This window comes from Cygnus atratus, unplaced genomic scaffold (genome assembly GCF_013377495.2).
Source record: "Cygnus atratus isolate AKBS03 ecotype Queensland, Australia unplaced genomic scaffold, CAtr_DNAZoo_HiC_assembly HiC_scaffold_204, whole genome shotgun sequence".
In the NCBI taxonomy this organism is placed as follows: Eukaryota; Metazoa; Chordata; class Aves; order Anseriformes; family Anatidae; genus Cygnus; species Cygnus atratus.
In genome coordinates, this window is record NW_026109797.1 from 1 (window position 1) to 24456 (window position 24456).

General features: G+C 37.9%; 1 protein-coding gene across 1 annotated transcript; it reads right to left on the bottom strand.

Moving 5' to 3' along the window:
- Nucleotides 1-705: 705 nt before the first annotated feature.
- LOC118243833 (DNA polymerase zeta catalytic subunit-like) lies at nt 706-21495 on the bottom strand (the record flags this gene model as incomplete). The annotated part of the gene is given in 15 exon segments (XM_050716705.1): nt 706-788; nt 1390-1629; nt 1632-2348; nt 2351-2370; nt 2747-3863; nt 3866-6946; nt 9935-9989; nt 9991-10076; nt 13914-14159; nt 16348-16476; nt 16764-16912; nt 16998-17082; nt 18052-18156; nt 18693-18787; nt 21359-21495. Coding segments are annotated over 15 exon segments (6345 nt in total), but the record flags the coding sequence as incomplete, so codon positions are not given.
- Nucleotides 21496-24456: the final 2961 nt, after the last annotated feature.

Genomic DNA, 24456 nt, shown 5'->3' on the forward strand with positions numbered 1-24456 from the left:
ACCCTCTCGAACTGGGTGAATACCAGTATATTAAGAACAAAAGAAAAGACTGTCAGGTCAGATCCATGATGCACCTAACCAAGTGTTCTGTTTCCAGTAAGGGGAGCAGAAATACTCTTTAAGGAAAACATGCCAGTCTGATCATTTCACATGATCCATTCCCTTCCTACTCTGTAAGCATACCAGTGCCATTCACTGCCTTTTATGTTTTCAGAAAATGTTTAAAACATTGTCTGAAAACTAATATAAACACACAGAGATACAAATATGTATATGTGTATGTGTGTGTGTATTAAAGGGAAATCACAACAGAACTTAAAAAGTATGTTGCAAACAAAACGACACAACATTCTTAGATGGTGTCTCTTATTGTTACATTAGTGTTTCACTACCCTAAAATATAGAACATAATCTTAAAATCCAACTTGTTTTTTTTCTGCAAATAAAACTTATTTCTTCTTCCTGAGTGTATACTGACTGTACAGCAATTGCACCCTCTCATCTTAAATATCTTTTCAAGATCTTAATAACAAAAGAAAAAAACAACACAAAAGAAAATCATCCTAAAGAATTCTAAAAATTCCAAAAAATATGTATTAAGGGTATCTGTTTAATTTATGAGAAAGATTATTTTAGTTAGAAAGAGAATGGCAACGTAAGTGTAGCATAATAAAAAATACATCTGTGCATAAAATCTTTATTTACCTTCATTTGTGAGGTTAGAAGTACTCTTCGAAGACCATCAGCATTACTTCCTCTCTTATGACACAGTTTCTGGGTTTTTGGTTCTGTAAACAAAGAGAAGTGAAAAACTGTTTAGCCTCAATAATATTGTCTAGACATTAAACAACATGCTGGAAACAACCAGAGGCATTTGGTTAACATTATAAACATATATATAACATATAAACAAATATAACATTATTCTCTCTCCAATCCAAAGCACAACTATTACGATTTGGTATTTACGGACATTTAGGAATGCACACTACACAGCCAATAATTTACCACACCTTATCTCTAGCATCAGAATGTTATTTACACTCTACATTTAAATGATGTTTGTAATATAACTTATTAAAAGCGATGTAACAAACAAGATTTTCAAATCCTCCAAGTTAAGCTATACTTTTAAATAGATTTTTTAACCAGCATTTTGGAGTTCAGACACTAAACAACACCAAGAAGCACAAGTGTGTTCTGCTACTAGACTTTTGTCATAATTAAATAGTTACTTTAACAACGATGTGCAGGCCTTTTCCTTTCCCAAACTAATTTAAATAAATTTTTGTGAAAATCTAGGCATTTTCTCAACATGTCAAAAGAAATGTATCTTATCATATTCAGGAAAACATTTTGAGTATCATTAAGATCAGTTAATGAATTTACCTGTTGATAAAGGAGTAAACCCCAAAACTTCAGGTATTCCATCACTATTTTTTCTTTGCATGATGGGTGTACTATGTAAGCAAACGGATTCAGAATTTCCAGGATCTTCACTAAGTGGAAATGGAGACATGTCAAAAGTCATCTTAATATCCTCTTGGGTGGACGGAGAATTTTGTGCACTTCCAACAAGTGCTACATCATTTTCTTCCACAGAAGACAAAAAACATCCTGACTTTTCCACTCTGCATCTTCTGCATTGGACTGCTTGGGATCTGGAGATGCTACTTGTTGCCAAGGTGGAAGCACTGGAGAATCTGGTGAACTATAATTGACATAATAATCTTCTTCCTCCTCCTCCTTATCCCGTTCTAGTGTTGAAGGAGTAAGCATCTTGCTTTCAGATGGAGTTTTATTGGAATCTATGTCACTTTTAATATTTATAGAATTTCCTATAGTACTTACAGACTTATCACACATTTCCTTGGTTTGTATTTTTGTAGGATCTGCCACAGAAGCAGGAGAATCCTTTGTAGGCACAACAGGTCTTTCATCTTCCAGGCTTGACAAATTTAAATCTTTAGCTGCTTTTACTACTTCTTTAGGTTTCTCTCCAGACAATACCGTGGAGCTGAAATTCTCAGCTGCCTTTTCCAGCTCAGCAGGATGATTCTTAGGCAATTTCTTGAAATGTTCATACTCTTCTTTGGCATGAAGCCATATCTGAACTTGTTGCTGGCTTGGAGCACACTTGCATGGCATTATAACTATTTTTTTGTCTTCACTAGTTTTATGGCTATTACTTTCTCTTTTATTAACAGTAGAGTGACCGTAATGAGGAGGTGACCCTGGTCTAGGACCTTCTGTCATTGCTGAAAACGCAGTCTTCCAGAGTCGTAGGCCTTCTAATGAGAAGTCTCCCTCAAACTCAAGCAGGTCATTTGGAAGTCTAGTTTCTACTGTAGAAGCCGTCCTCCAATCTCCCTGAAAAGAAAATAGTTTGAATTATTGCTTTGCTCTAAACTGAATTGCAGGCAGTCCTTAAGATAATAGACAAGCAGAGTCCTGCTAACTAGTCTTTTCACAATGCAATTCCTGTGGACAGTATCTCTCTTTTACAAATCAAGCAGGCAGACTTCCACTAACTACAAAAATATCAAACGATAAAAAAAGAAAGTGTCGTGAATGAACATGGGTATTTGCAGGAGAAGTACAATAATTTTCAGCTTCAAATATAGATATATCAGATGGAATCTTTCATGCATCTGTGCCACATAACAGCATAAATTTGTTTACAGGAATAAATTAAATTTAATGTAATCACAAGCATATGTAGACAGAAATGCCTTTAACACAGTACCTTGGCTTTTCTGGAGCATCGGAAGGATTACTGCAAAATGGTTCCTGATAAATTGTTTCTGAGAGATCATGATCCAGCAAAGTTGCCATGATTTCTTCACGGCTGGGTGGGGACATGAGCGGCTTAAGAATGTGAGCAGTACGAGGTGTAAAACTTCCATTCTTTGATTGTGAGGGAGAACTGGTAGACCTTGGTGAACTATCTGGAGTTGGAGTTAATGCCTCGTTGTTTCTCGAAACATATAATTCTAAATCCTCAGAGGCTGCGTCTATAAGTTCACCATCAGGAGAAGACAATATGGATGCAAAGGAGGTATTAACAGAATCAAGTGGTTGACAGGGTTCAAAAGTGGTTTCTTTTCTCATGTGGCTCTGAATCCAGTCTGAGCTGGTTGGCTGAGGAAGGTTAAGAAATCTCTCCTTATTTACCGTACTTCTATTCAATTTGAACTTTTCATTTAAACAAACCTCTGTCTCTTGCGTACAAGAGGTATCGACAGAGTTAGATCTAGAAGCTGAAGGATGAACATTTTTCCTCCATTGGCTATGGCAGTGGTTCTCGTTATTATCCAGTGACGTTTTCTCAAAAAGCTCAGGGCTCAGAGAACCAGATCTTATCCACTTACTTGTGCTTGACGAATGCTGTTTTTCTTCATCAGATTTTTGGTCATTATGATACAGAAAGTCATTTTCTGTTGTTTGTCCAGAACCAAGATCTTGAACTGCATCACTCAAAAATTTCTGGGGCAAATTTTGATCTGCTGGGACAAACTGGCTTGCAGAGTAAAAACTACAAAATCCAGTTTGCCCTATAGTATTAATATCAAAGTTGTAATTATGGTCTGGAGACAAGCTATCTTCTAGCGAGTAACAGCTTTCAAAACCAGGGTCTGAAAAAAAAATGGGGCTGTCATCAGAAACAGAATGATCGATGCGACTAGAGACCTGCTGGCTTAAGGACTCCATTTTGGAAAGTTTTGCTGATTTTTCTTTAGGTTTTGTATTCCTGGGAGCACGTGCTTTTCTAGGCGATGTGACTGTCCGTGACCTTTTGACTGCTTTATTCTGTTCCACGGGGCACGGCGTACTTCTGTTCAGCTGTGTTTTAACCGGTAATGTTCTTGTGTAACATTTGCATTCTGAGCTTTCTGCTGCCTCTTCTGGAGCAACTCTTTCAGAACAGCGAGGCCAGACTGTCCTTCACTGAACACTGACGGGGCCACTATAGTCCTGTTTTTATACTGAGAGATGGGTTTTGGCTGCATGGTTGTTTCTGAAAGAGGTTTCTGTTTTACCGTTTCAGGTTTAAAATGTGACATGTCGAAAATAAATCCTCTCTGGTTTTGATCCCAATTTAACTGTTTCACTGGACTCTTCAAAGAGGTTACAAAACAGTTCTTAGGCAACTGAAGAGGCCCAGGGCTTTCCTCAGATGACTTAAGAATAGAAGAACAAGGATCAGAATGCTTGGAAGCCTCTGGTAAACAAAAAATCTGCTGTTGATTATTGTCTTTACAATGCAAATAGTTAGTGGCATGCAACTGATCCATCTTTGTTGCGTCCAAAGAGTCACGAGCTTCATTTAATTTTCCAGCTGACGGTAAATACCTATTTTGCAAATTTTTTATCTCTTCTGCTTTTACAGAAGTCTTATCTTTAGAGATGCGCACATTCTGTGTTACCTGAGTTGAGTGATTAGATGGGTCAAATATGTTTTTAATGAGAGCAGGTTCCTTCATTCTAAATACAGCATTTTGAGTCCTAGGCCTTTGAGAGCTCATTTTTGGTACTTCCCTTCCAGATGCTGGAGGAGTAGACACGAGAGATGAATGAGGATCTTCTCGAGGAGCAGGTAAACACTGTGCATCTATAGGCTTATCAATTTCCATCAATGAATGAAAACAGCCTGACGAATTACCTTGTGCATCAGCTCCTGAAGGGAGCTGTGCCGATGGTAGATATCCTGCTGGATAGCCAGGAATAGGACCATCTTTCGGATTATGAAGTGGCTGTGCGCTGTAAGAAATCTCAGGTAGATCTTGACGTTTCAGCACAAACTTCACTTCTGTGGTAGAGTGAGTGTTTCCTTTTTCATCTTTAAATACCATGCGCTTTCTTGAGGACACTTTTTCTGTTGTTTTCTGTCTTTGCTTTGTTCTAGGTTTCTTCTTTCCATCATCTGCTGTTTTATCAGCCTGATTCATCTTTTTCTTTTTCTTGGTTGATACAGTGGGGCCAGCAAATTTCTTTTTACATTTCTTAACCTGAGTTTTTGCTCTACTATTTTTTCCTACACTAGAATTAACAGCCTTGCTGTTGTACATATTAGGGACTCTAGTATGTAAAGCTTCTCTATCCATGTTGGTCAAGATTTCTTCTGCTTTTGGATCAGTGGGAGACCAGCAACGAGGTGGGGATGTGTTTACTGGGCTTGTGCTTCTCTCAGAAAGAAAACCTAATTTAGACATAACATCACTATAGTTATAGTCACAGTCTTCAGCTTCAGCATTATATGACGGTGAAGGAGGAGAAAGAATTGTATGAGTCCTTTTCCTGAAAGATAAAGTTCTTTTAATATTTTTACTACCTGTTTTTTGCGGTTTTCCAGCTTTTTTCTTGGTGGACTTATGTTTTGCTTTCCTTTTGTGACTTTTCTTTGGTGTTAGTGGATAAATAGGATATTTGGTTGCAGGAGAGTCAGGAACTTTTGGCCAAAAGTCTTTTAAAGGTGCAAGCTTTCTATATAAATTCATCTTTTCCTCTGTGAGTACTACTCTTTCCTCACTAGAATCTACTTTCCCTAGTTTAACAAGCATATTTTTTCTCCCTCTAAATCTATTGATGATAATATATTTAATAATAACAGGTGGCAATTTTTTAGAAAGTCTTCTACGTTTTCGAGACTTCTGAGACCCATCCAAACTTTCAACACTTTCTATTGGTTGAGGTAGATTAATTTTTGAGTTGTGTGCGACAAAGCTTGATTCACTGTCTTCAGTCTCATAATTTACCTTCCGTTTAGTTCGAAGTGTGTATTTATTCCCACATAATCCAAATGACTGCTCAGTTTCAAGAGATCCATCTCCAATCTGGCAGTCATTACAATTAGCAGTACTTGTAGGCATTTTGTTTTCAAAAGCCTCAAGAGGAACTTGGACTAAGTCACTAGGTAAAGCACTGTCCTTATCAGGAATATTACTACAAGCATTACCTTGTGTATAGCAGCTTTCCTTCACTGATACAACATCATTTACAGTTGCAGGCTCCTGATGATTGATAAAACTATGTTTCTTTTTATTCAGCTTCAGCCTGGACTGTTTGTTGCCTTGCTGTAATTTATATGTTACAGGAGCTAACTTTTGTGGTCGGCTGAGACAATTAGAAAGAACAACACTAGGAAAGAACATATAATGTGCTGCTTGTTGACTGAGGCTTGGCTTTTCTGCCTTATGCTCCTGAAATTCTTCATACCTAATTTTAAGCTTATTAAGGCCACCTTCATCAGTGTTATTTTCAAGTGCATGTACCACAGTTCGACTGCCTCCTGAACAAGACACCAATTCACAATTTTCTGTAACTGTTGCTGGAAAAAAACTATTTATACTTGCACTGCTGGATTTTTCATTTACTTCAGAGGACATTTTACCTTTGGAGTGGCCAGAGTGGCCCAAATCAGAAAAGTTAAAAGAGTTTTTATTCAACATGCTGTCACCAATGTGGCGGCCCACATGCATAAAAGAGACATCCTTTTCAGCTTTTCTGATGCTAGTATACTTCCTGCTAGGTATTTGTCTGCTCACTGATGAAATATCATCTTCATACTCAAAAATATTATTTTCACATGAAGGAACTGGGAGGGTATCTTTCTTGTTACTCTCTTTATGTGAGTTTTCTGCATGGGTACTATTGCTGAATGATGTTGGGTACTTTGCTGTGTAAGTGCTTTCTTTTGTAAGAGAATGGACTGAAAGTTCAGGTCTTGTTTCCGTGTTTGGTTGCGAGAGGTCTTCTACTAAATCTTCATTATTCAAAACGTGGTTAGAAAGGGCACTTGTGTGTTTACACTGAAAAGTAATTTTAGCAGAAGACGGGGGTTCTAGTGTAGCAGCATCTTTGTGAAAGATTGAGGTCTTTACAGACATTTTGCTTGTTGCAATGACGGAGGAGTGAGTTCGAGAACTTTCATTATTCAAAGGATTGTCTGAAATGGAAGACAAGCAATTTTACTCTAGTTTTCCTGTAAAAAAAAAAGAACACCTAAGGTATTAACCCTTTTAATGATATTTTCATGAAAGCCCTCCCCTACAAAAACAAACAAACCCACCAAAACCTCTTCTAACGCATATTCCATTTATGATCATGACAACTACAGATCCCAAGTACATGAGTTGCTTTATCAAAATCACATCATTAGTACATTTCTGTCTCAGATATTCTGTCAATTACTCATAAATGGTGGACTTATATATATTTGGCAAAGATTTCATGCTGGCTTTCTGAAAGAAGGTTTCTAAAATCATTTTCCAAAAACCAAATACAAAGAGATTGACTTTTAGAAAAGCTTGTATCCTGCTTTGTCCCTGAGAAGTATGCATACTTACTGGCTCTAAAAAACAAGGGAATGTACTTAGATGATTTTCTCCATATAGAAAAGTCGTTTCACAGAAAGCTGAAGCATGAGCTTATAACACAGCAAGGGCTTTGGATCAACTATCCTGTGGTTGATCCATTCAGGCGTTTATGTGAAGAGCTTGTACTATTAGTTAGATTATAAATTCATATTCACACATTAACTTTCCCATACAGGTCTACAACCAGCATGTGCTGTGATAATTGTCTGTGCAGACTCATGACATGAACTAGGACTATTTCTCCTCTCTTTCATTTTTACTTTCACCACATTTACTGCAGGGTAAGTGCGTGCAGGCAGACGGTAAGTAACAAATTAACATCTGCTTTGCAGTATGTATGCTTGTTCATAACTATAGTCAACACGAAGTAACTACAAAGAGTTTATTCCACTGCAGAGGCAGATACCACAGAGCTCCTGGCACATGGCAGTTTGTTGATGTGTCCACAACTCTAGCTGAAATGTTGAAGGGGAACAGGAGTTAATGAAACATGCTGTATGATTTGGAAGCATGAGCTGCAAACTGTCATACTAGATGGGAGACCCTTTGAGTGTTTGCCTTTTTTTTTTTTTAGTCTAAACTAATTTGTGGATTATTTTAGATTCATAGTGCCTTCATCTTTGCAATTTATTTGTAGCTGGGTGAGAAAATAAAAGGAAGTTTCAATCTGTTTCTAATAACACTTCCTAATGCATACACAGAGTCACTGAGCTGTTAAACAGGCAGCAGGAGATGCAGCCTGTGATTCTTGAGAGTAGGAGGAAGTATCCACACAAAGAACGAGGATGACTAATTGAAGACCAAGAAAATGGGAGTTCAGTGAAATGCCAAATGAACATTTGCAAGACACCTGACTATTCAGACACACATGAAAACCACAAAAATACTATTAATCAATCAGATGTTACGGACACTGAGATTCATGTGTGGATAAACATTTTTAAAATTCAGATGAACTGGACTGAGATCTGTTCTGAGTATGTCCTGTTTTACAAAGTTTATATATAGTAGAAGTTACTTTGTATCTGATTAAATGAGCAGTAATAAACTTAAAGTGGACATTCTTTTCCTGCATGTGAATATTCAAAATACTTAGACTATTCTACAATTTAAACAATGATTTAAGATACAATTTCATTAGCCAGAAACATCCCTTTTTACAGTAAGTTAAAGTATAGCAAATAAGGAAATCACAATTGTGCACTTTGCAAAACCAATCATATGAGTAAGTACATCAATTAATGTATTAATCCTACTATTATACCTATAAAAGCAACGGAAAAAAGCCAACTATGCTTTAAACAGTGAACATGAAAGAATGGTTGTGGTTGCCTACGTACTAAGATCATATAGGTCACCTTCTTCAATACAGAATTGCTTATAGGTATATTAAGGTATATTTTGTGTACTGATACATGATGTTTATTATTTTGTCAAATAGTTTCAAGAGACACAAATACATAACTTCTGTAGCAGATTATATCCTTCCCCTAAGAGCAAATGCAGCAATAGGATATTAGGTACACGCATGTGTGCCAACAAGATTTTTACACTAAACAGTTTTTACTATGGATTAAGGAAAGTTTCTACCAAAAGCGTTGTTAACCACAAATTTCAGATTTTAAAGACAATGAAATATGAGAATACAACGTCTCTGAAACAAAGAAAATCAATTACTGTTGATTATACCAAGAACAAAAATGAACTTAATACTAGGACAACTCTGGATACAGACATATTCTACCCCCCACCCCAGGATATGTACATTTTTACATTGTTTTCACTCAGAATTTTATAACTATGAAAGTAGGTAGCTTGGCTAATGAAACAAATACTATTAGTTATGTATTTGCCTAATCTCAAAGCGTGCATCTAGTAAACCAAGGTTATTCGAACAAAGACAGCCTGTTAGAAAGAGATGGCAAGACCATATCTCTACAAATTAATTTTTTTTTTTTAATATTTTAATAGACTTTTTGAAAGGCAGTTTCTTCTGCAGCAGCCTTCTACTGCATAGTTTTAACTCATGCCAATCCCAGGATGTGAACATGCAATCTGCTGAATGTAACACAGGCTCAAACAAAGGCTCACTGTATTTTTAGTATGGGTGGCAAAATACTTGCAAAGCAAAGTTAACCATCTAACTTTACACAATAATAAATTTTACTATATAAATCATAAAATCCCAGCAGGATAAATGATCCTACGGAATCATTAATTTTAGCACCATATTTGTAGGAACAAGTAGTAACAGAAAAATACCCCCTTGCAACAAAGAACTTCTCCTTAAAACTTATAAAACAATACCCTTTTTGAACCATTTATACAATAGGAAATGCAGATTCTTGTTAATTCACTGTAGATGATGGGATACAATACTGTTGACTGATAAGGAAGATGTTAAGGGCCTTCTTCTGCATAGACTGCCAATACATTTCCTTCCAGCTGAGACAACAATCGAAGACGCTTAGGACTTTCAAGAATTAGCAAATTGATCTGAAAGCAAACTATGACCCAGTTAGTGATTCAATTCCAAAGCCATTTTTCTATTTACTTACCACCATTTTCATCTGCAGTCCCATCTAATGAGGTTATAGAGAGATTAGTTAGGAGCCATATTGCTACCACCTCCACTCCATTCTTCCTCTGAAGATGAATCCTCTTCTGTTGAACTTCGATGGCATATTTTTGCCAGCTGACCTAAAGAAAATGAAGGAATTAATTAATGCAGAATACTTCAAGTAGAAAATACCTAAAGCCACAGGGAACCTCAAAATCAAAAAGATGCGATGTTATATGGTTTTTTGGGCAAGCAAAGTGAAACAAACAAAAAAAACTATTATATTTCTCACTACGAAACTCAAAATATTATTATTTTAACAGGCAACGAAAGTAGTAAAAATTCTAAAATCTACAGACAAGAACAGCAGAAATCACTAGGTTAAGAAGTTAGGGGATTTCGATGCTTGATTTTGCTTCAATTTCACTGAAATTTAATTTTATTGCTTGAACTTGAGGACTAAAGCAACTGTCCAACATGCTTTTCAGTTTTAGCTCTTAGGAAATGGCTTTTTTTTTCTTTTTTTTTAAAGGAATCTCTGTCTCATGGAAGGCTTAATAAAGCACAATCACCAAAGAAATGTTTGTTTCCATCCCTCCTTGAATATTCTGAAGTTGCTTGCTAATACTTCAGCCACTCTACATTAACTGCTCCAAGCTGCTGTTTATACAGTCATAAATCTGCTGGAGAAAAAAGAATAAATCTACAAATACAAACTTCTGATGATTTTTTTCCAGGTTTTTAAGGTGCAGTTACTATATAATGGGAAAAAAATAAAACAGAAAACCTCCCAAAACAAACCCATAAGTAAATTACCACTTTAGAAGCACTGAGTAATTTGATTTCTTCTCCTTTAAATAAATCATGAGATAGACTTAATTCTTTGAAGTGGCAAGTTATCCTGTGGTTACAAGAAGTGAGTCCAGATAAATCTTTAGGAACTTTTTGTTTGTCTGTTCTGTTTTTTTTGTAAGATAAAAATAAATCTATCCTAGTAAAGAATTTTTTCAACTGATGAGCAGCTTGACATATATAAAAATATTATTGTGTAGTACCTTAGAAGGTGTAAATACCAAGGTTTTGAAGTCATTTAGGTTAGTGTGCTTTCTCAGTGCTAATTTATCTATTTTTGAAGAACTCTTATCTGTGGAGTACAACTAGATCATGAATTATATGCATCATAACACCACAGACATCTGAATGGGCTCAGCAATGAACCATCTTGGATGAAGCCATGTTTACTAGTTCAGGAGCAATAAGCTCAAAGTCTGGAAGCAGCATGGGTTGGAGGAGAGACCTCAGTAACAAGGATAGATGGGTTCACAGTGGCCATGAACTAAGTCAATTAGTTTTCCCTCTTCTATGTTCTCAAAACAGAAAACATGGAAAAGTACAGTGCAAAGACGTTCAGCTATACGTGCAAGTGAATATCAAACTGAGGGGAGCAACCAATACTCTGGAGAGTAGGGCTGTTATCCCAAAGGGTCTCAGCATGTTGTGGAATAAACTGACAGAAACCTCAAACACTGCATCAAAGACAAATCCAGTGTCACACAAATTAGATGAAATAACTCCATACACTGCTACGGGCAGGGAGCGACCTAGCTACCGAAACGGTTTTGTGGAAAAGGATGTAAAAGCCCTGGGGTCTGAGTGTGCAGTGTGCCTTTGTAGTAAAGGTGCAAGACTGCAAGACTGTAGCCAGTATCAGCAGCTGTGAGGCTGCATCTGGAGTATTGGGCTCAGTTTTGGGCTCCCCACTACTAGGCTGACACTGACGAAACTGGTGCAAATCCAACTGAGGGCCACCAAGGTGAATGGAGGCTGGAGCACATGATTTATAAGGAAGGGCTAAGGGAATAGGATTTGTTCAGCCTTGAGAAAAAACTAAGTTCTTGTTGCACTCATCAGAGGCTCAGTGGGTAGATGTAAAGAAAAAAACAGATTCAGAGGCCCATGGTGGTATGATAAGGGGAAGTGGACACAGGGCTGCCTCAGGGAACGTCATGTATAAGGAGAAAATTCTTCACCATGAGGGTGTTCGAACACTGGAACATGTTGTCCATAGAGGCTATGCAACCTCTATCCTTGGAGATATTCAAAATTCAACCAGAAAAGGTCCTAGGCAGCTGATCTGGTCAAAGCTGCTTTGACCACAGCACTGGACTAGGTAACATTTAGATGTTTCTTCCAGCTGGGATTATGCTATGATCCTGTGCACAAAGCAAATCTTTGTCAATATTAGTAAACCAAGTCAGGCTTGAGATGACTTCTGCAAAGAACAACTTGGATCTCTCTGCATTCAAGCCTAGCATTTAGATTCCAGGAAAACTTGTCTAACACAGCATGACACCACCATATGGCTCTTCGTGTCTCGCTGGGCTTTTATCCTCCCATCACAAGCCAAATCCAAGCTGTTTAATTTAGTCACTAGGGTGTTGTGACAACCCATTATCTCAATGTATTATTTGATATAATGGAAGATTTGTGGATTTCCAATAAACAAAAAGTCATAGTATGTATGCATGCATTAAGAAGCAGCACAATAGAATGAACCATGAGCAGAATCGGGTTGGATCCATCGTCAGACTCAAACTGGTTCTTCATGCATGACCAGAATCATACAGGGGGCTGAGATACCCATGCTCTCTTCTGAAGTCAGTCCAAATTCTGAAGAGATCACACTGAAGCAAAGCTTGTAACTCCCTCTAGATATCAGCTGACTCTGTGTGGAAGCACTTGCTATGTACATTCTCCCTAGTGCTTTCTGTCTGAGATGAAGATGTAGGCATACACAAGCAAGTTACTCATGGGCCAACTCATCATGTCTGATGAGTTTTTAAGTTGGATTCTTTATCGTATAAAAACAGTTAATTGCTTCAGGATCTACTTGACTACAGAAATTGTACAGTCATGCCTATAGAGAGCCGTGCCCAAGCTAATATATTCTGCAAGATACAGGCTAGTTTTACACAAATACTGCCACTAAACTGAAGACTAATGTTAAGTGTTTTAGATTCTGGAAATTTCAACTTTCCAGAGTACTGAGGAAAAAAAAAAAAAAGAAAGTAAAGGTCAAATAGGAAAAGTTACTTTAGAGATGAAGTATCTCTAGAACTAGGAGACTAATGATCTAACTGGATTCTGTTACAACTTTTCTGCATGCCTTCACAAAATAAAAGATTCAATATTTCTATGCCTCTCTTGCTCTCTGAATCATAGTATAATTGTGATTTTCTATTAAAAAAATATCAAAATGTTACATCTGTTAAGTTTGTCATCTCTCAAATAGAATTATAAATACCAGAAGGTCTGCCTAAAGCATGAGTGAAGAGAAACTGGATATAGCTTCTTTCAACAGTCATCAGTGTAGACTACAAAATGTCATTACAACCTGAGAAGGTGTTCCAAGAATCTTGGCCTTAAAAATATTCAAGCTGCTGACCTTTAGCAGTCCAACAAAGTGAGCAACATTCATGTTTCAATTTAAGCTTTGAGCATGGAAACAAATGGGTGTTCTGAGAAGAACACCCATTCTGGGTCAGGTCAGTCTTTGCAAGAATGCCTTAAACATTCACTTTAATGAAAGTTAAGGCACATGCACGAAATACACCTTACATTTGTCCTATATTCATGGTGTGACTTTAAAAAGAGGTTACAACTAAAATTTTCGTATCTGGACTTGTAGAAAAAAAACCCACACTACTCAATTTTTCCTCAAACAGCAAGCTAGAAGCTTACGTCTAGTCAAACCTAAACATTTCACCTATATCTGCGATATGAAACTGGTGAGTCACAGCATCAGCTGCACAACTGCACTCGGTCCCAAGATCTGCATAATTTTTTTCAATGCTTTCAACAGAGACACCTCTACAGTTCACATTAGCACACTTGAAAATGGGGGGGGGGGAGGAGGGGAAAGAAGAGGAGGAAGAAAGGATGTGGCAGAAAAGAACACATTAAGAAAAGAAAATCACATATATACCTCCTTTTTGGCCCAGGCTCTTCAATGCTACTGTCCCACCTTTGCGACATTACCAAGCTAAGTTCCATTTCCTCTTTCTCGCGCTGTGGCTCATTTTCTTCATCATCACTGTTCTGAGAATTTCGACAGCTTCCAAGAGAATGATGGTGAGAGAGTGTTTTGTGATGTCCCATCTGATAGCCATCACTCTCCAAACCAGCCAATAGATCAATCATGGCCTCATCAGCACTACTGTTCACTGCAGAAAGAGTCCCCAAAACACAATTTATATTTTTTTCTACTTGTAAATGACTAGTTATACTCTCCTGGTAAAACAAAACAAAACCCTCCACATTTAAAAATCTACTAGCTTGCTACTGTCCAAAGCAAGGTGGCTACAGAAACAAAGCACTTTTCATACCTGTCTTATTTTTACAGTTTTACCATTTGTTGTGTTTTCTAGTTCTTTATCTAGAATACTGACAATCTTTATTTTATTTCTGCCCTTCTGTTCCAACTGTAGTAGGATTTAATGGAAGCACTTCTCTTGGCCTCCACCCTCCTATACCTCCCCTTGTTCAGTAAAGCCTCACTCTCCCCTTTCATTTCAGCATGCGTGCCAGCTTCTGAAGCATCCTTGCCTTCTCTTGCTCTCTCCATTTCAATGGCTGCGCTAAGCTTTGTTGGGCACTTCTCTGTGTTGCTTGAAGACTTTCAATCACTGCATCTCATGAAGGATGGTGCTGATTTTTACTGACTGGTCCTTCTTTCCTTTTGTTATTGCTTAACTTCATCTCCCCTTTCTTGCTACTACAACCTACTCTATTTCTGTGTTCCTTTATTTCACACCAAAAGTTCATCTGATTTCATTCATCCCTTATATCTTATTTTTGATTTGCTTTGTCTGAACTGAGTTTATACTAACTCATGCATGTTTTCTCATTCTTCATTTTTATTTCTTAAGCATCATTCCAAGTCATAATTTTTCTATCACTCTCCTCCTGCTTACCTTTGATTTGACCTCATCATCAATTTATGGTCTCCAGTCTATTAGGCATCTTTGTTACTTCTCTCTCCTTTTCCTCTGGCTGAAGAACTACCAATGTCTATTTTCTTTCCTCAGGAAATATAATGATTTACAGTGATCCTGAGAATCATATAGGTCTCAGTATCTGTGAGGAAGGCATTTTCCAAGCTTTACAAAGGCTTCACAAGACACCACACTATCATTTAGAATGGAAAACATAGCCTTGGCTGGAGTTCTGAATAAAACTTCACTTTCTTTTCTTGCCTTCTTTGCCCTTCATAAGGCCTGTCATTAACCTCCAAACTTGACTTCCCATTAATGTAAACATTATTATAGATTTCACACCAGCAGAAGTAGTGTGTTTCACAGCCCCTATGGCACTTTGACTCTACAAAGGCATAGTAAAGACTAGTCCATGCTATGAAGGAACATGAGAAACTGATGGTAACATGAGACACCAGCCATTAGTAGCCACATGATAAAAAGATAAAAGGAAAGAAAAAGAAACAAAAAAATAAGGCATAAGATTTCCATCTGATTCCCTACCCACTGGAAAAAAATGCTCCTTTCAACCAGCCCTATTTGGTTGAGCAACTCAAACACACAGACACAGGACACATCCATATAATTTTAGCCATTTCTCAACCTCTCGAAATAACCTTTTCACTACAAAAATCAGTGCGTATGTTTGTCAGCTTCCATGTACCTTCTTAGAATATACATAGAATAGCATGAACTATGTACCTTTTGTTTCCCCTATAGTATTTCTACCTGAAGTAACTTTCCATGCAAGTTCCTTTGTAGTGCTATTCTATTATCGTTTTCCCCTCATGCCACTCATGTTTGTTTGCTGTCATGGTCTCTCTCCTTCTCTTTAATATTTTATTGTTCTCATTTCTTTGCTTTCAACCATTCTTTTGTATCCATACATTTTGGGAAATATTTCTTCTGTAATTTGCCTCTCATTATCAGCCTACTATAGCCCAGTATCCCCAGACAGCAGAAATTCTAAAGACAGCCCATGAGCATGTTCTCTACCATTACTGTGAAAAAGACATGGTAACTGCAAGAATTATCACTGACAGACAGTCAAAATCCTGTTTAGTCTAATAGTTTTAGTCCTACAATCCAAGGAGCATAAGGAAGAGTACTACCCTCCAAGAGGCTGCGTTGAGCTGACCCGTCAAGAGGACAGGCTTACTTAACCAGTAAAGCACAGTAGCTTCTACAAACACACTGTACCGGTGACATTATTAGAAAATAAGATGTTTTTGTGGTGGCGGAGGTGAAGTTTCTATTCGCTTGACAAATTCTGTGAGATAAAATACTTCCTTTCACAACCAGTAGGGTAAGAGAGCACAATGAAGACTGTGGAACAATAAAAACAGCCCAGAAGAAAAGACATTTCAATTATACTCACTAAAAACTGTAGTCTGACTCAGTCTTTGAGACAAATGATGAAAACTCTGACTATTCTCCACAATGTTTAAAATTGCTTCTTCATTAATAAGTGCTTCCTCTTCTTTATCAGTATGCATCCTATTAGATTCTTTAAAGGAAAAACAAAAAGCAAAAGGATAAAACTTCAGTCACAGACATCAATACAGTATGAAAGCAAACCACTTAAAATGGATTTTACTATTCAAGTATGTTTCCATTATTTGCTGTAGCAATTTTTAAAACGCTTACTCTAACAACAAAATAAAAGTGAAACTACTCTTCAGAGGTTTTTTCATACTTGACAATCAAATCTTCCTTAGCTTCTGCTAATAGCATATACAGCCAAAGCATGACATAGATTTACGCCTAAGCAATTATGCTATTAAAAATACTCACCTTTGTTCATCTTTTTATCTTTATGCACTTCTACCATATTAGCTGGTGTACACTGAAAGGCTTCAGGAGAAAGTACCTCAGAATGTAGTGTTAGCTCAGCAGAGAACTCCTCTGATCCATTACTGTAGTCCACTGATCCTGACAACGTTCTAGTTAATTGAAAACCAATTTTTAAATGCATATTTAAGGTTTACACAGAATACTATAGTTTATGGCAAATGGCTAAGCACTTACACAGAGAAGTCATTTTGCTTGAGGATTTCTTTAAGTCTCTTCTGAAAATATTTTTCACTCTCTGTTGCTGGCACAAATCCACGGTCTTTAAAATTTAAAAAAGATATGTTAGTCACTTTTACTTGGGCCTACCAACACAGAGGGAGGCTAAAATTCCTAATTCTACTAGGAAATAGCTCAAAGTGGAAGTGTCCGCTAATTTTAAGTGTCAAATTTGAGGGCTGATTTTTCAAGTGTATTTAAAAACTTGAAAATACTTCATCTACTCCCACTGATCTCATTTTCAACTGCAAGTATTAACAGCATCTAAAAATCATGTGGCAATTACATCAAGGTGAGCATCCAAGAAAAGACTACTTAATCAGTGAACAATTTTGAAAATTCTGGTTTATGAAGCCTGAATAGAATTACAGAGAAACACAGGAACAAAAAGCGATCAGAAAGCAGTTTGCCTCAGCCAGAAACCTATCTTTTTCCTTCTTGCAGTCCTCTGACTTGCTTGCCAAATATCATTCATATTTTAAAAGAAACAAGGCCTAGGTTCTACAGAGAATAGTCTTGTTCATTATACAATTAATTTGCAGAGCACAGTCTTCCCTGTGCAATGAATTTTACATAAAAATAAGGAATTTCTCTATCCTTCTATGATTTTCATCTAACATCACCTTAGCTTTATTTCAAAGGAACTGGCCTTATGCATAAACTACCATAGAAAGCTTCAGGATAAGAGATTTAATTTTGCCAGTATTTAAACATTTAAATATTTTCCATCCAGAGCACACAATCTTAATTGTCATCACCATTTATCCTGCAAAATGCTCTGCAGCTAGCTGAATCAAGATGCTTTTAGGCAAAGTTTTGTATCTTACTTTTAAATCTGGAATACACATCCTGGTCAATCAGTAAACTTGGAGCAGCAAAACAGTACACCTAAAAAGCTTTGAAATTTGACACACTGCTTTCAGTTCTAGCTCCTGCTTGTTTCTCATTCAAATTTTTTGATAAACAGCTGCATAATATATGTTTGGTGATGTTTTTATTTTTATTTTTTTACCTTGTGAATCTGGTGTCTTAATCTGAGAAGATTCACATTTCTCTCTCCGTCGCTGCTTCTCATCTTCCCATATAGCTTGCAAACCAGGGTTTCTGCCAATCTGGGCTGAAGTACACAATAACACATGAAGAGAAGTCTGTCAACATGTTGAAATGCATTCTTTCCCCCAGATTTAAAAAAAAAAAAAAAAAAAAAAAAAAGACTTTCCACCTCTTTTGTCATTCTAACCTGTTATTATTTTTACTGCGATTCTTGCCTTACTCAAGGATTCAGTGTTATGCAAGTTATGGCATAAAACTCCTAATTGCTTCTAGAAAATTCTTTAGGTTTTGCTGGTCTTCTCACCAAATTCGTCTGTGTATGTATATGTACTCGTACTTGATATCGGTATTTTACTCATAGGTCTAAAGCCTTCTGTTATACATTAACAAAACCCTTTTTGTGTTGCTTCTGAAAATAAACTATATTCAAAATCTGTTTTCTTCTTTATTTTTTTTTAACTTTAGAAATGTTATACATTAGCAGATCACTAATACTGAAATCTGGAATCTGGACTGTGGCTTAACTAAACTGAACCTAACAAAGAGATGACAATACAGTTGTTTTAAAATATTTTATGGGCAAAGTTATTGATACTTCACCTTCAATATCCAGTTGATTTAAAATGTCAGCAGCTACTGCATCCACCTCCAATTCACAGGTACTTTGTGGCTCAACACCTTTCAACATTAAAGAACTGTGACAACATAAATAACGTCAGTTAATTTTATCAGTATGTTGATTTTAAAACATTCATCATCACTGTTTTTTAACTAACATCTAAAGTATTTCACAGGGGATGAGGATGAGTAAATGAATACAGAATTACCAGTTCTCATCCTCACCTGTGAAGTCTTAAATTAATGGTTATATCCCAATCTAATTAGATGGGGAATTTGTCTCTTCAGTTTAAAGGGATTACACTTTTTCTTTGGTGGGAAGAAGAGAAAGAAGTGGTAAACAATACTAAATACTACAGCATTTATAATAACGTTCTCCTCATCAAATACAGTATGAAATGGTCTGTAGAACTCTCAGCCAACAGACCACCTGTGTTAGCATAACCTTATATCCAGAAGAAGTATCAGGAAGAACTTTCCTTCCTTGTTCACAGTTCAGAGCAATCAAAACAGTGTAAGACTTCCTACTAAGGGAAGTGAAGCAAAAAATGTTTTATTTTTCACAACCTACTTTTTATTTAGAGGGTGGGGCGTGTGCCTGGGGAAAGCCTAGTAAATATGACCTGAGTATTAGCATCCCAAACATAAGCACAACTAGGGATAACTAGCTTGGTAAAGACTTAAAATACAAGAAACAGATTTAAGCTTATTGTATAGTGATCTGATCATCTTCCTTTTCAGTGACATATCTGTTAAGGTCAGTGGCCTTCCACCTGTTGCTGTCAGTGAGCTAAATTTAAAAAGTCCATGGAGAAGGCTAAGAAAGAGAAACCTCTCAGGTTTATGTCAAAGTCTGTTTACCCTTGGCAAACTTTTAGGGAAACAGAGAAAATCCTTCTAATGCTATCTACAACTAAAAAAGGCTATTCTTTAATTAAAATACGATAATCTTTAAGATCCTCTGTCTAGGTTAATTATCTCATTACTTACAACATCTGCATGTATTCTCTAACAACAACAACACAGGCTCAAGAATTTCAGTGTAGAATCTAAGATATAATTCATCAGTATTTCCAATCCTCTCTGTAAGCTCTGAATAGAAGGAAGTATAGTGCAAAGAGGCAGCAGGTGTATTTAAAAGCCAGATAGCCCTGCCGCCTTCTCTGAAAATGAAGTATTAAGCTATCTAGAAAACTGAAAGAAAGGTAAAATTAAACTGCTTAGACATACCGCATATGTTTTAAGAGCAAAATTCTGACGACTTCTCAGAAAACAGCCCATGCAAAGACCTGCCTACAGTCCATGATGTAAGTGAATTGCCAAATGAAGGAATACTTCCAAACACGTGCAACATTTCTTTTGTCTCACTTTCTTCTGGCCCCCAGCTTTCCAGGGTTCCCCCAGGAGAACAATCCTTTCCTCTACAAACTGAGGTCCTACTGCCCAAAGGGCAAAGGCTAAGATATTGTCTTCAAAAGAAGAAAAGGGTGTGGGGAGTGGGATAAATTAAGAGGGCTATCTATAGATAAGGTCTTCTATAGACACATAGGAGCAGCCTCACATTCACAAGCCTTGGTCCTAATGAGGGACCTTAACCACTCCAGTATCTGTTGGAGGGACAACACAGCAGGACATAAGCAATCCAGCAGGTTCCTGGAATGCGTCGGTGATAACTTCCAAGTGACAGAGGAGCCAACAAGGAGAGCTGCCATGCTGGGCCTTGTTCTCACCAACAAGGCTCGTGGGGATTGTGAAGCTCAAGTGCAGTCTTGGCTGCAGTGACTGTGAAATGGAGGAGTTAAAGACCCTTAGGGCATGCATGGATGAACAAGGAGCTCCTAGCCAAACTCAAACAGAAATAGGAGGCCTACAGAGGGTGGAAGCAAGGACAGGCAGCCTGGGAGGGATACAGAGAAATTGTCCGAGCAGCCAGGGATCAGGTTAGGAAAGCTAAAGCCCTGATAGAACTAAATCTGTCTAGGGATGTCAATGGCAACAAAAAAGGCTTCTGTAAGTACATCAGCGATAAAAGGAAAACTAGGGAAAATGTGGGCCCTCACTGGAAGGAAACAGAAAACCTGGTTACCCACAATATGGAAAAGACTGAGGTACTCAATGACTTTTCTGCCTCAGTCTTCACTGGCAAGTGCTCTAGCTTTGCCCAAGATTTCAAGTGCTCAAGCTTTCACCCAAGCTGCAGAAGGCAAAGGCAGAGACTAGGAGAATGAAGAACTGCCCACTGTAGAAGAACACCAGCTTTGGGACCATCTAAAGAACCTGAAGGTTCACACGTCCACGGGACCAGATGAGATGCATCCAAGGGTCCTGAGGGAACTGGTGGATGAAGTTGCTAAGCCACTCTCCATTGTATTTGAGAAGTCAGGGCAGTCCAGTGAACTTCCCACTGACTGTAAAAGGGGAAAATAGGAAGAGCCAGGGAACTACAGGTGAGTCAGTCTCACCTCTGTGCCTGGCAAGACTGTGGAGCAGATCCTTCTGGAAACTATGCTATGGCAGATGGAAAACCAAGAGGTGATTGGTGACAGCCAACATGGCTTCACTAAGGGCAAGTTGTGCCTGACAAATCTGATGGCCTTCTACAACATGGCTACACTGATGGTGGATAAGGAAAAAGCAACTGACCTCACCTATGTGGACTTGTGCAACGTTTGACATTGTCCTGTGTGACACCCTTGTCTCCAAATTGGAGAGACTTGGATTTGATGGACGGACCGTTATCCATCTGATTTGATGGACCACCTGGTGGATAAGGAATTGGATGCATGGTCACACTCAAAGAGTTGTGGTTAATGGCTTGATGTCCAGGTGGAGATCAGTGATGAGTGGTGTTCCTCAGGGGTCAGTATTGGGACCAGCACTGTTCAACACCTTTGTTGTTGGCATGAACAGTGGGATTGAGTGCACCCTCAGCAAGTTTGCTGATAACCCCAAGCAGTGTGGTGCAGTCAACATGCTGGAAGGAAGGGATGCCATTCACAAGGACCATGACAGGCTTGAGAGGTGGGCCTGTGCAAAACTCACAAAGTTCTACAACGCCCAATGCAAAGTCCTGCACTGGGGCCGGGGCAATCCCAAGCACAAATACAGGCTGGTCAGAAAATGGATTGAGAACATGCCTGCAGAGAAGCACTCATGAGGGTGTGGGAGATGCTTGATGAGAAACATAACATGAGCCAGCAATGTGCACTTGCAGCCCAGAAAGCCAACCTAGGAACTACATAAAGATTAAGAAAGGCACTGGAAAACAAATTCTTTTCCTAGTAAGACTGTTAGATCACACTATTATGTAGAGGGAAAACTGAAATTGTTAGGCTATAACTACTTTATTACTCCTGTATATATTTATCAACCTATGAAGAAATATTATCAGTTGAAATATCAACTGCATTTTGCATAATGCAGAAATAGCTTCCTGCATTGCTGGGGAGAACACTGAGACCTTCTAAGTAAATAAGAAAATTATTTTTAAACATAAAAGAATGAAGTTCTGAAACAGTTCATCTTTTCTATTTTATTTAAGTCTCATTTCTATGCACTTACAGCTTGGTAGCTTTGTTTAGGCAAAGAACTGCATGACAAGATGGAAATAAAACCAGTGTTAGAGTTTTAAGCAGAAAATTAAACAAGTCTTAAGTAATCTTAAAATATTGGCATTTATGGGTGTAAAGACAGAGAGCACTGAAAGGAGATATATAGTTATTTGGTCATTGATTCTGTCCATGTATCACAGTAATGCAAAGCTCTAGTTTGGTTGGTCACCTGATGCATAATGTGACTTCTCGGGTAAGGAAAAAATATTCTTCTCCAGTAGGCTGATGGTGTTTTCTGTGATAACCTCAACCTGTCTACAGCAGACTCAGCTTCCAAGAATCATCCTTGCTCTCCTCTTGTATCACATTATAACAAGGGAAATGCTATTGGGAACTGAAACCCTGTATTATACATACTACAAAAATGAGAAACAGAACCAAAATGAAGGATAAGAAAAAAGGAATAGGTATCATGAAAGTAAATTTTTAGAAATTGGTAGACACTTAATATTTTGAAAGAACATCATTTAAAAGCTGAGAGAAAAAGTTTGCAGAATAATTTCTGGGCAGCCATACTTTTAAAATTTGTGATGTCAAGTTTTGCGGTTGCCTTAGTACCATAAATGTAATATTGCAAATTTATTGCATTTTTCTTTTGGTTTTGGTTTTTGCTCTGTTAGAGGAAAAGAATGCAGAGCAGGACATTTCTTTATTTTAAACATCAAAAAGCAGTCCAGCAGAAGCAGTGCAGCACCTATGTAGAATTCATTAATGACTGTAAGATACATATTAACATATGATCACCAATCCCTCCAGTCAGCAGTATTGGTTCAGATCTTTTGTGATAATTAAAAAAATAGATCATAGAACTCCTAAATCAAAGCAGCTCAGACTTCTACCTGAAGCAGACTGCCCATGCCCTAATGCATACATAAGGACTATCCATTGCCATCATTTCCCTTCCCTCCCAGTCACATTATGAATTGAGAAACGAGTCCACAATATGATCAGAATGCACACTTTTCATGTCACATGTCACTGCATCTCCCAATACTCCTAAATCAAATCACATATCCTGAGCAGCTATAAGGCTGCAATTACCAGGTGAGAAGACAGCATGAAAATGCCAGAAAATATCCAGTCTCCTAATTTTCGCCAGTTGAACACATGAACTACTTTAGATGATTAGCAATTATGACTTGGAAGATTCTCAAAGTGATCTGTTCATCACAGATTGCCCTATGGATACATAAGACCAATCATTGGGCTTATACCATATGAAAAAGACAATGTCAATGTAATCTCAAAATCATGGTTTGAGAATCTCACTACTAAAACAAGGTTAGAAAATTAGATTTACCATGTCCCAGCCAACACTTTTCATATCATCTAGGTTTCATTTTGTAAAACAGAACGTAGATAGAATTGTTCACAAGACACAACCTGTAATACACATGTACGAAAGGCAGGCTTAACCGAGGAGGAGCACAGGATTGGAGGCAACCTATCTGTACAAGAATGAAGTTTACTCTGATGAGAAGCAAGATAAATCATGGGTGCTAAACATTGTGTTGCCATGTCTAGACTACTAGAGATATTCAAATTAATTCATTTAAAATTCCCTTTTATACCTGCAGACTATGCTGAAAAATGGAAATACAAATCCATTGTACCTTTGTAACTAAGCTCCAAATCAATTGCCAGGGAAGCTCATGGAGCAGATTATCTTGAGTGTCATCACACGGCACTTACAGGGTAACCAGGCGATCAGGCCCAGGCAGCATGGGTTTATGAAAGGCAGGTCCCGCTTGACGAACCTGACCTCCTTCTATGACAAAGTGACATGCTTAGTGGATGAGGGAAAGGCTGTGGATGTGGTCTACCTTGATTTCAGTAAGGCTTTTGACACCGTTTCCCACAACATTCTCCTGAAGAAACTGGCTGCTCATGGCTTGGACTGGCGTACGCTTCGTTGGGCTAAAAACTGGCTGGATGGCTGGGCCCAAAGAGTCGTGGTGAATGGAATCAAATCCAGTTGGAGGCCGGTCACTAGTGGCGTCCCCCAAGGCTCAGTGCTGGGGCCAGTCCTCTTTCATATCTTTATCGATGATCTGGATGAGGGGATCGAGTGCACCCTCAGTAAGTTTGCAGATGACACCAAGTTAGGTGCGTGTGTCAACCTGCTCGAGGGCAGG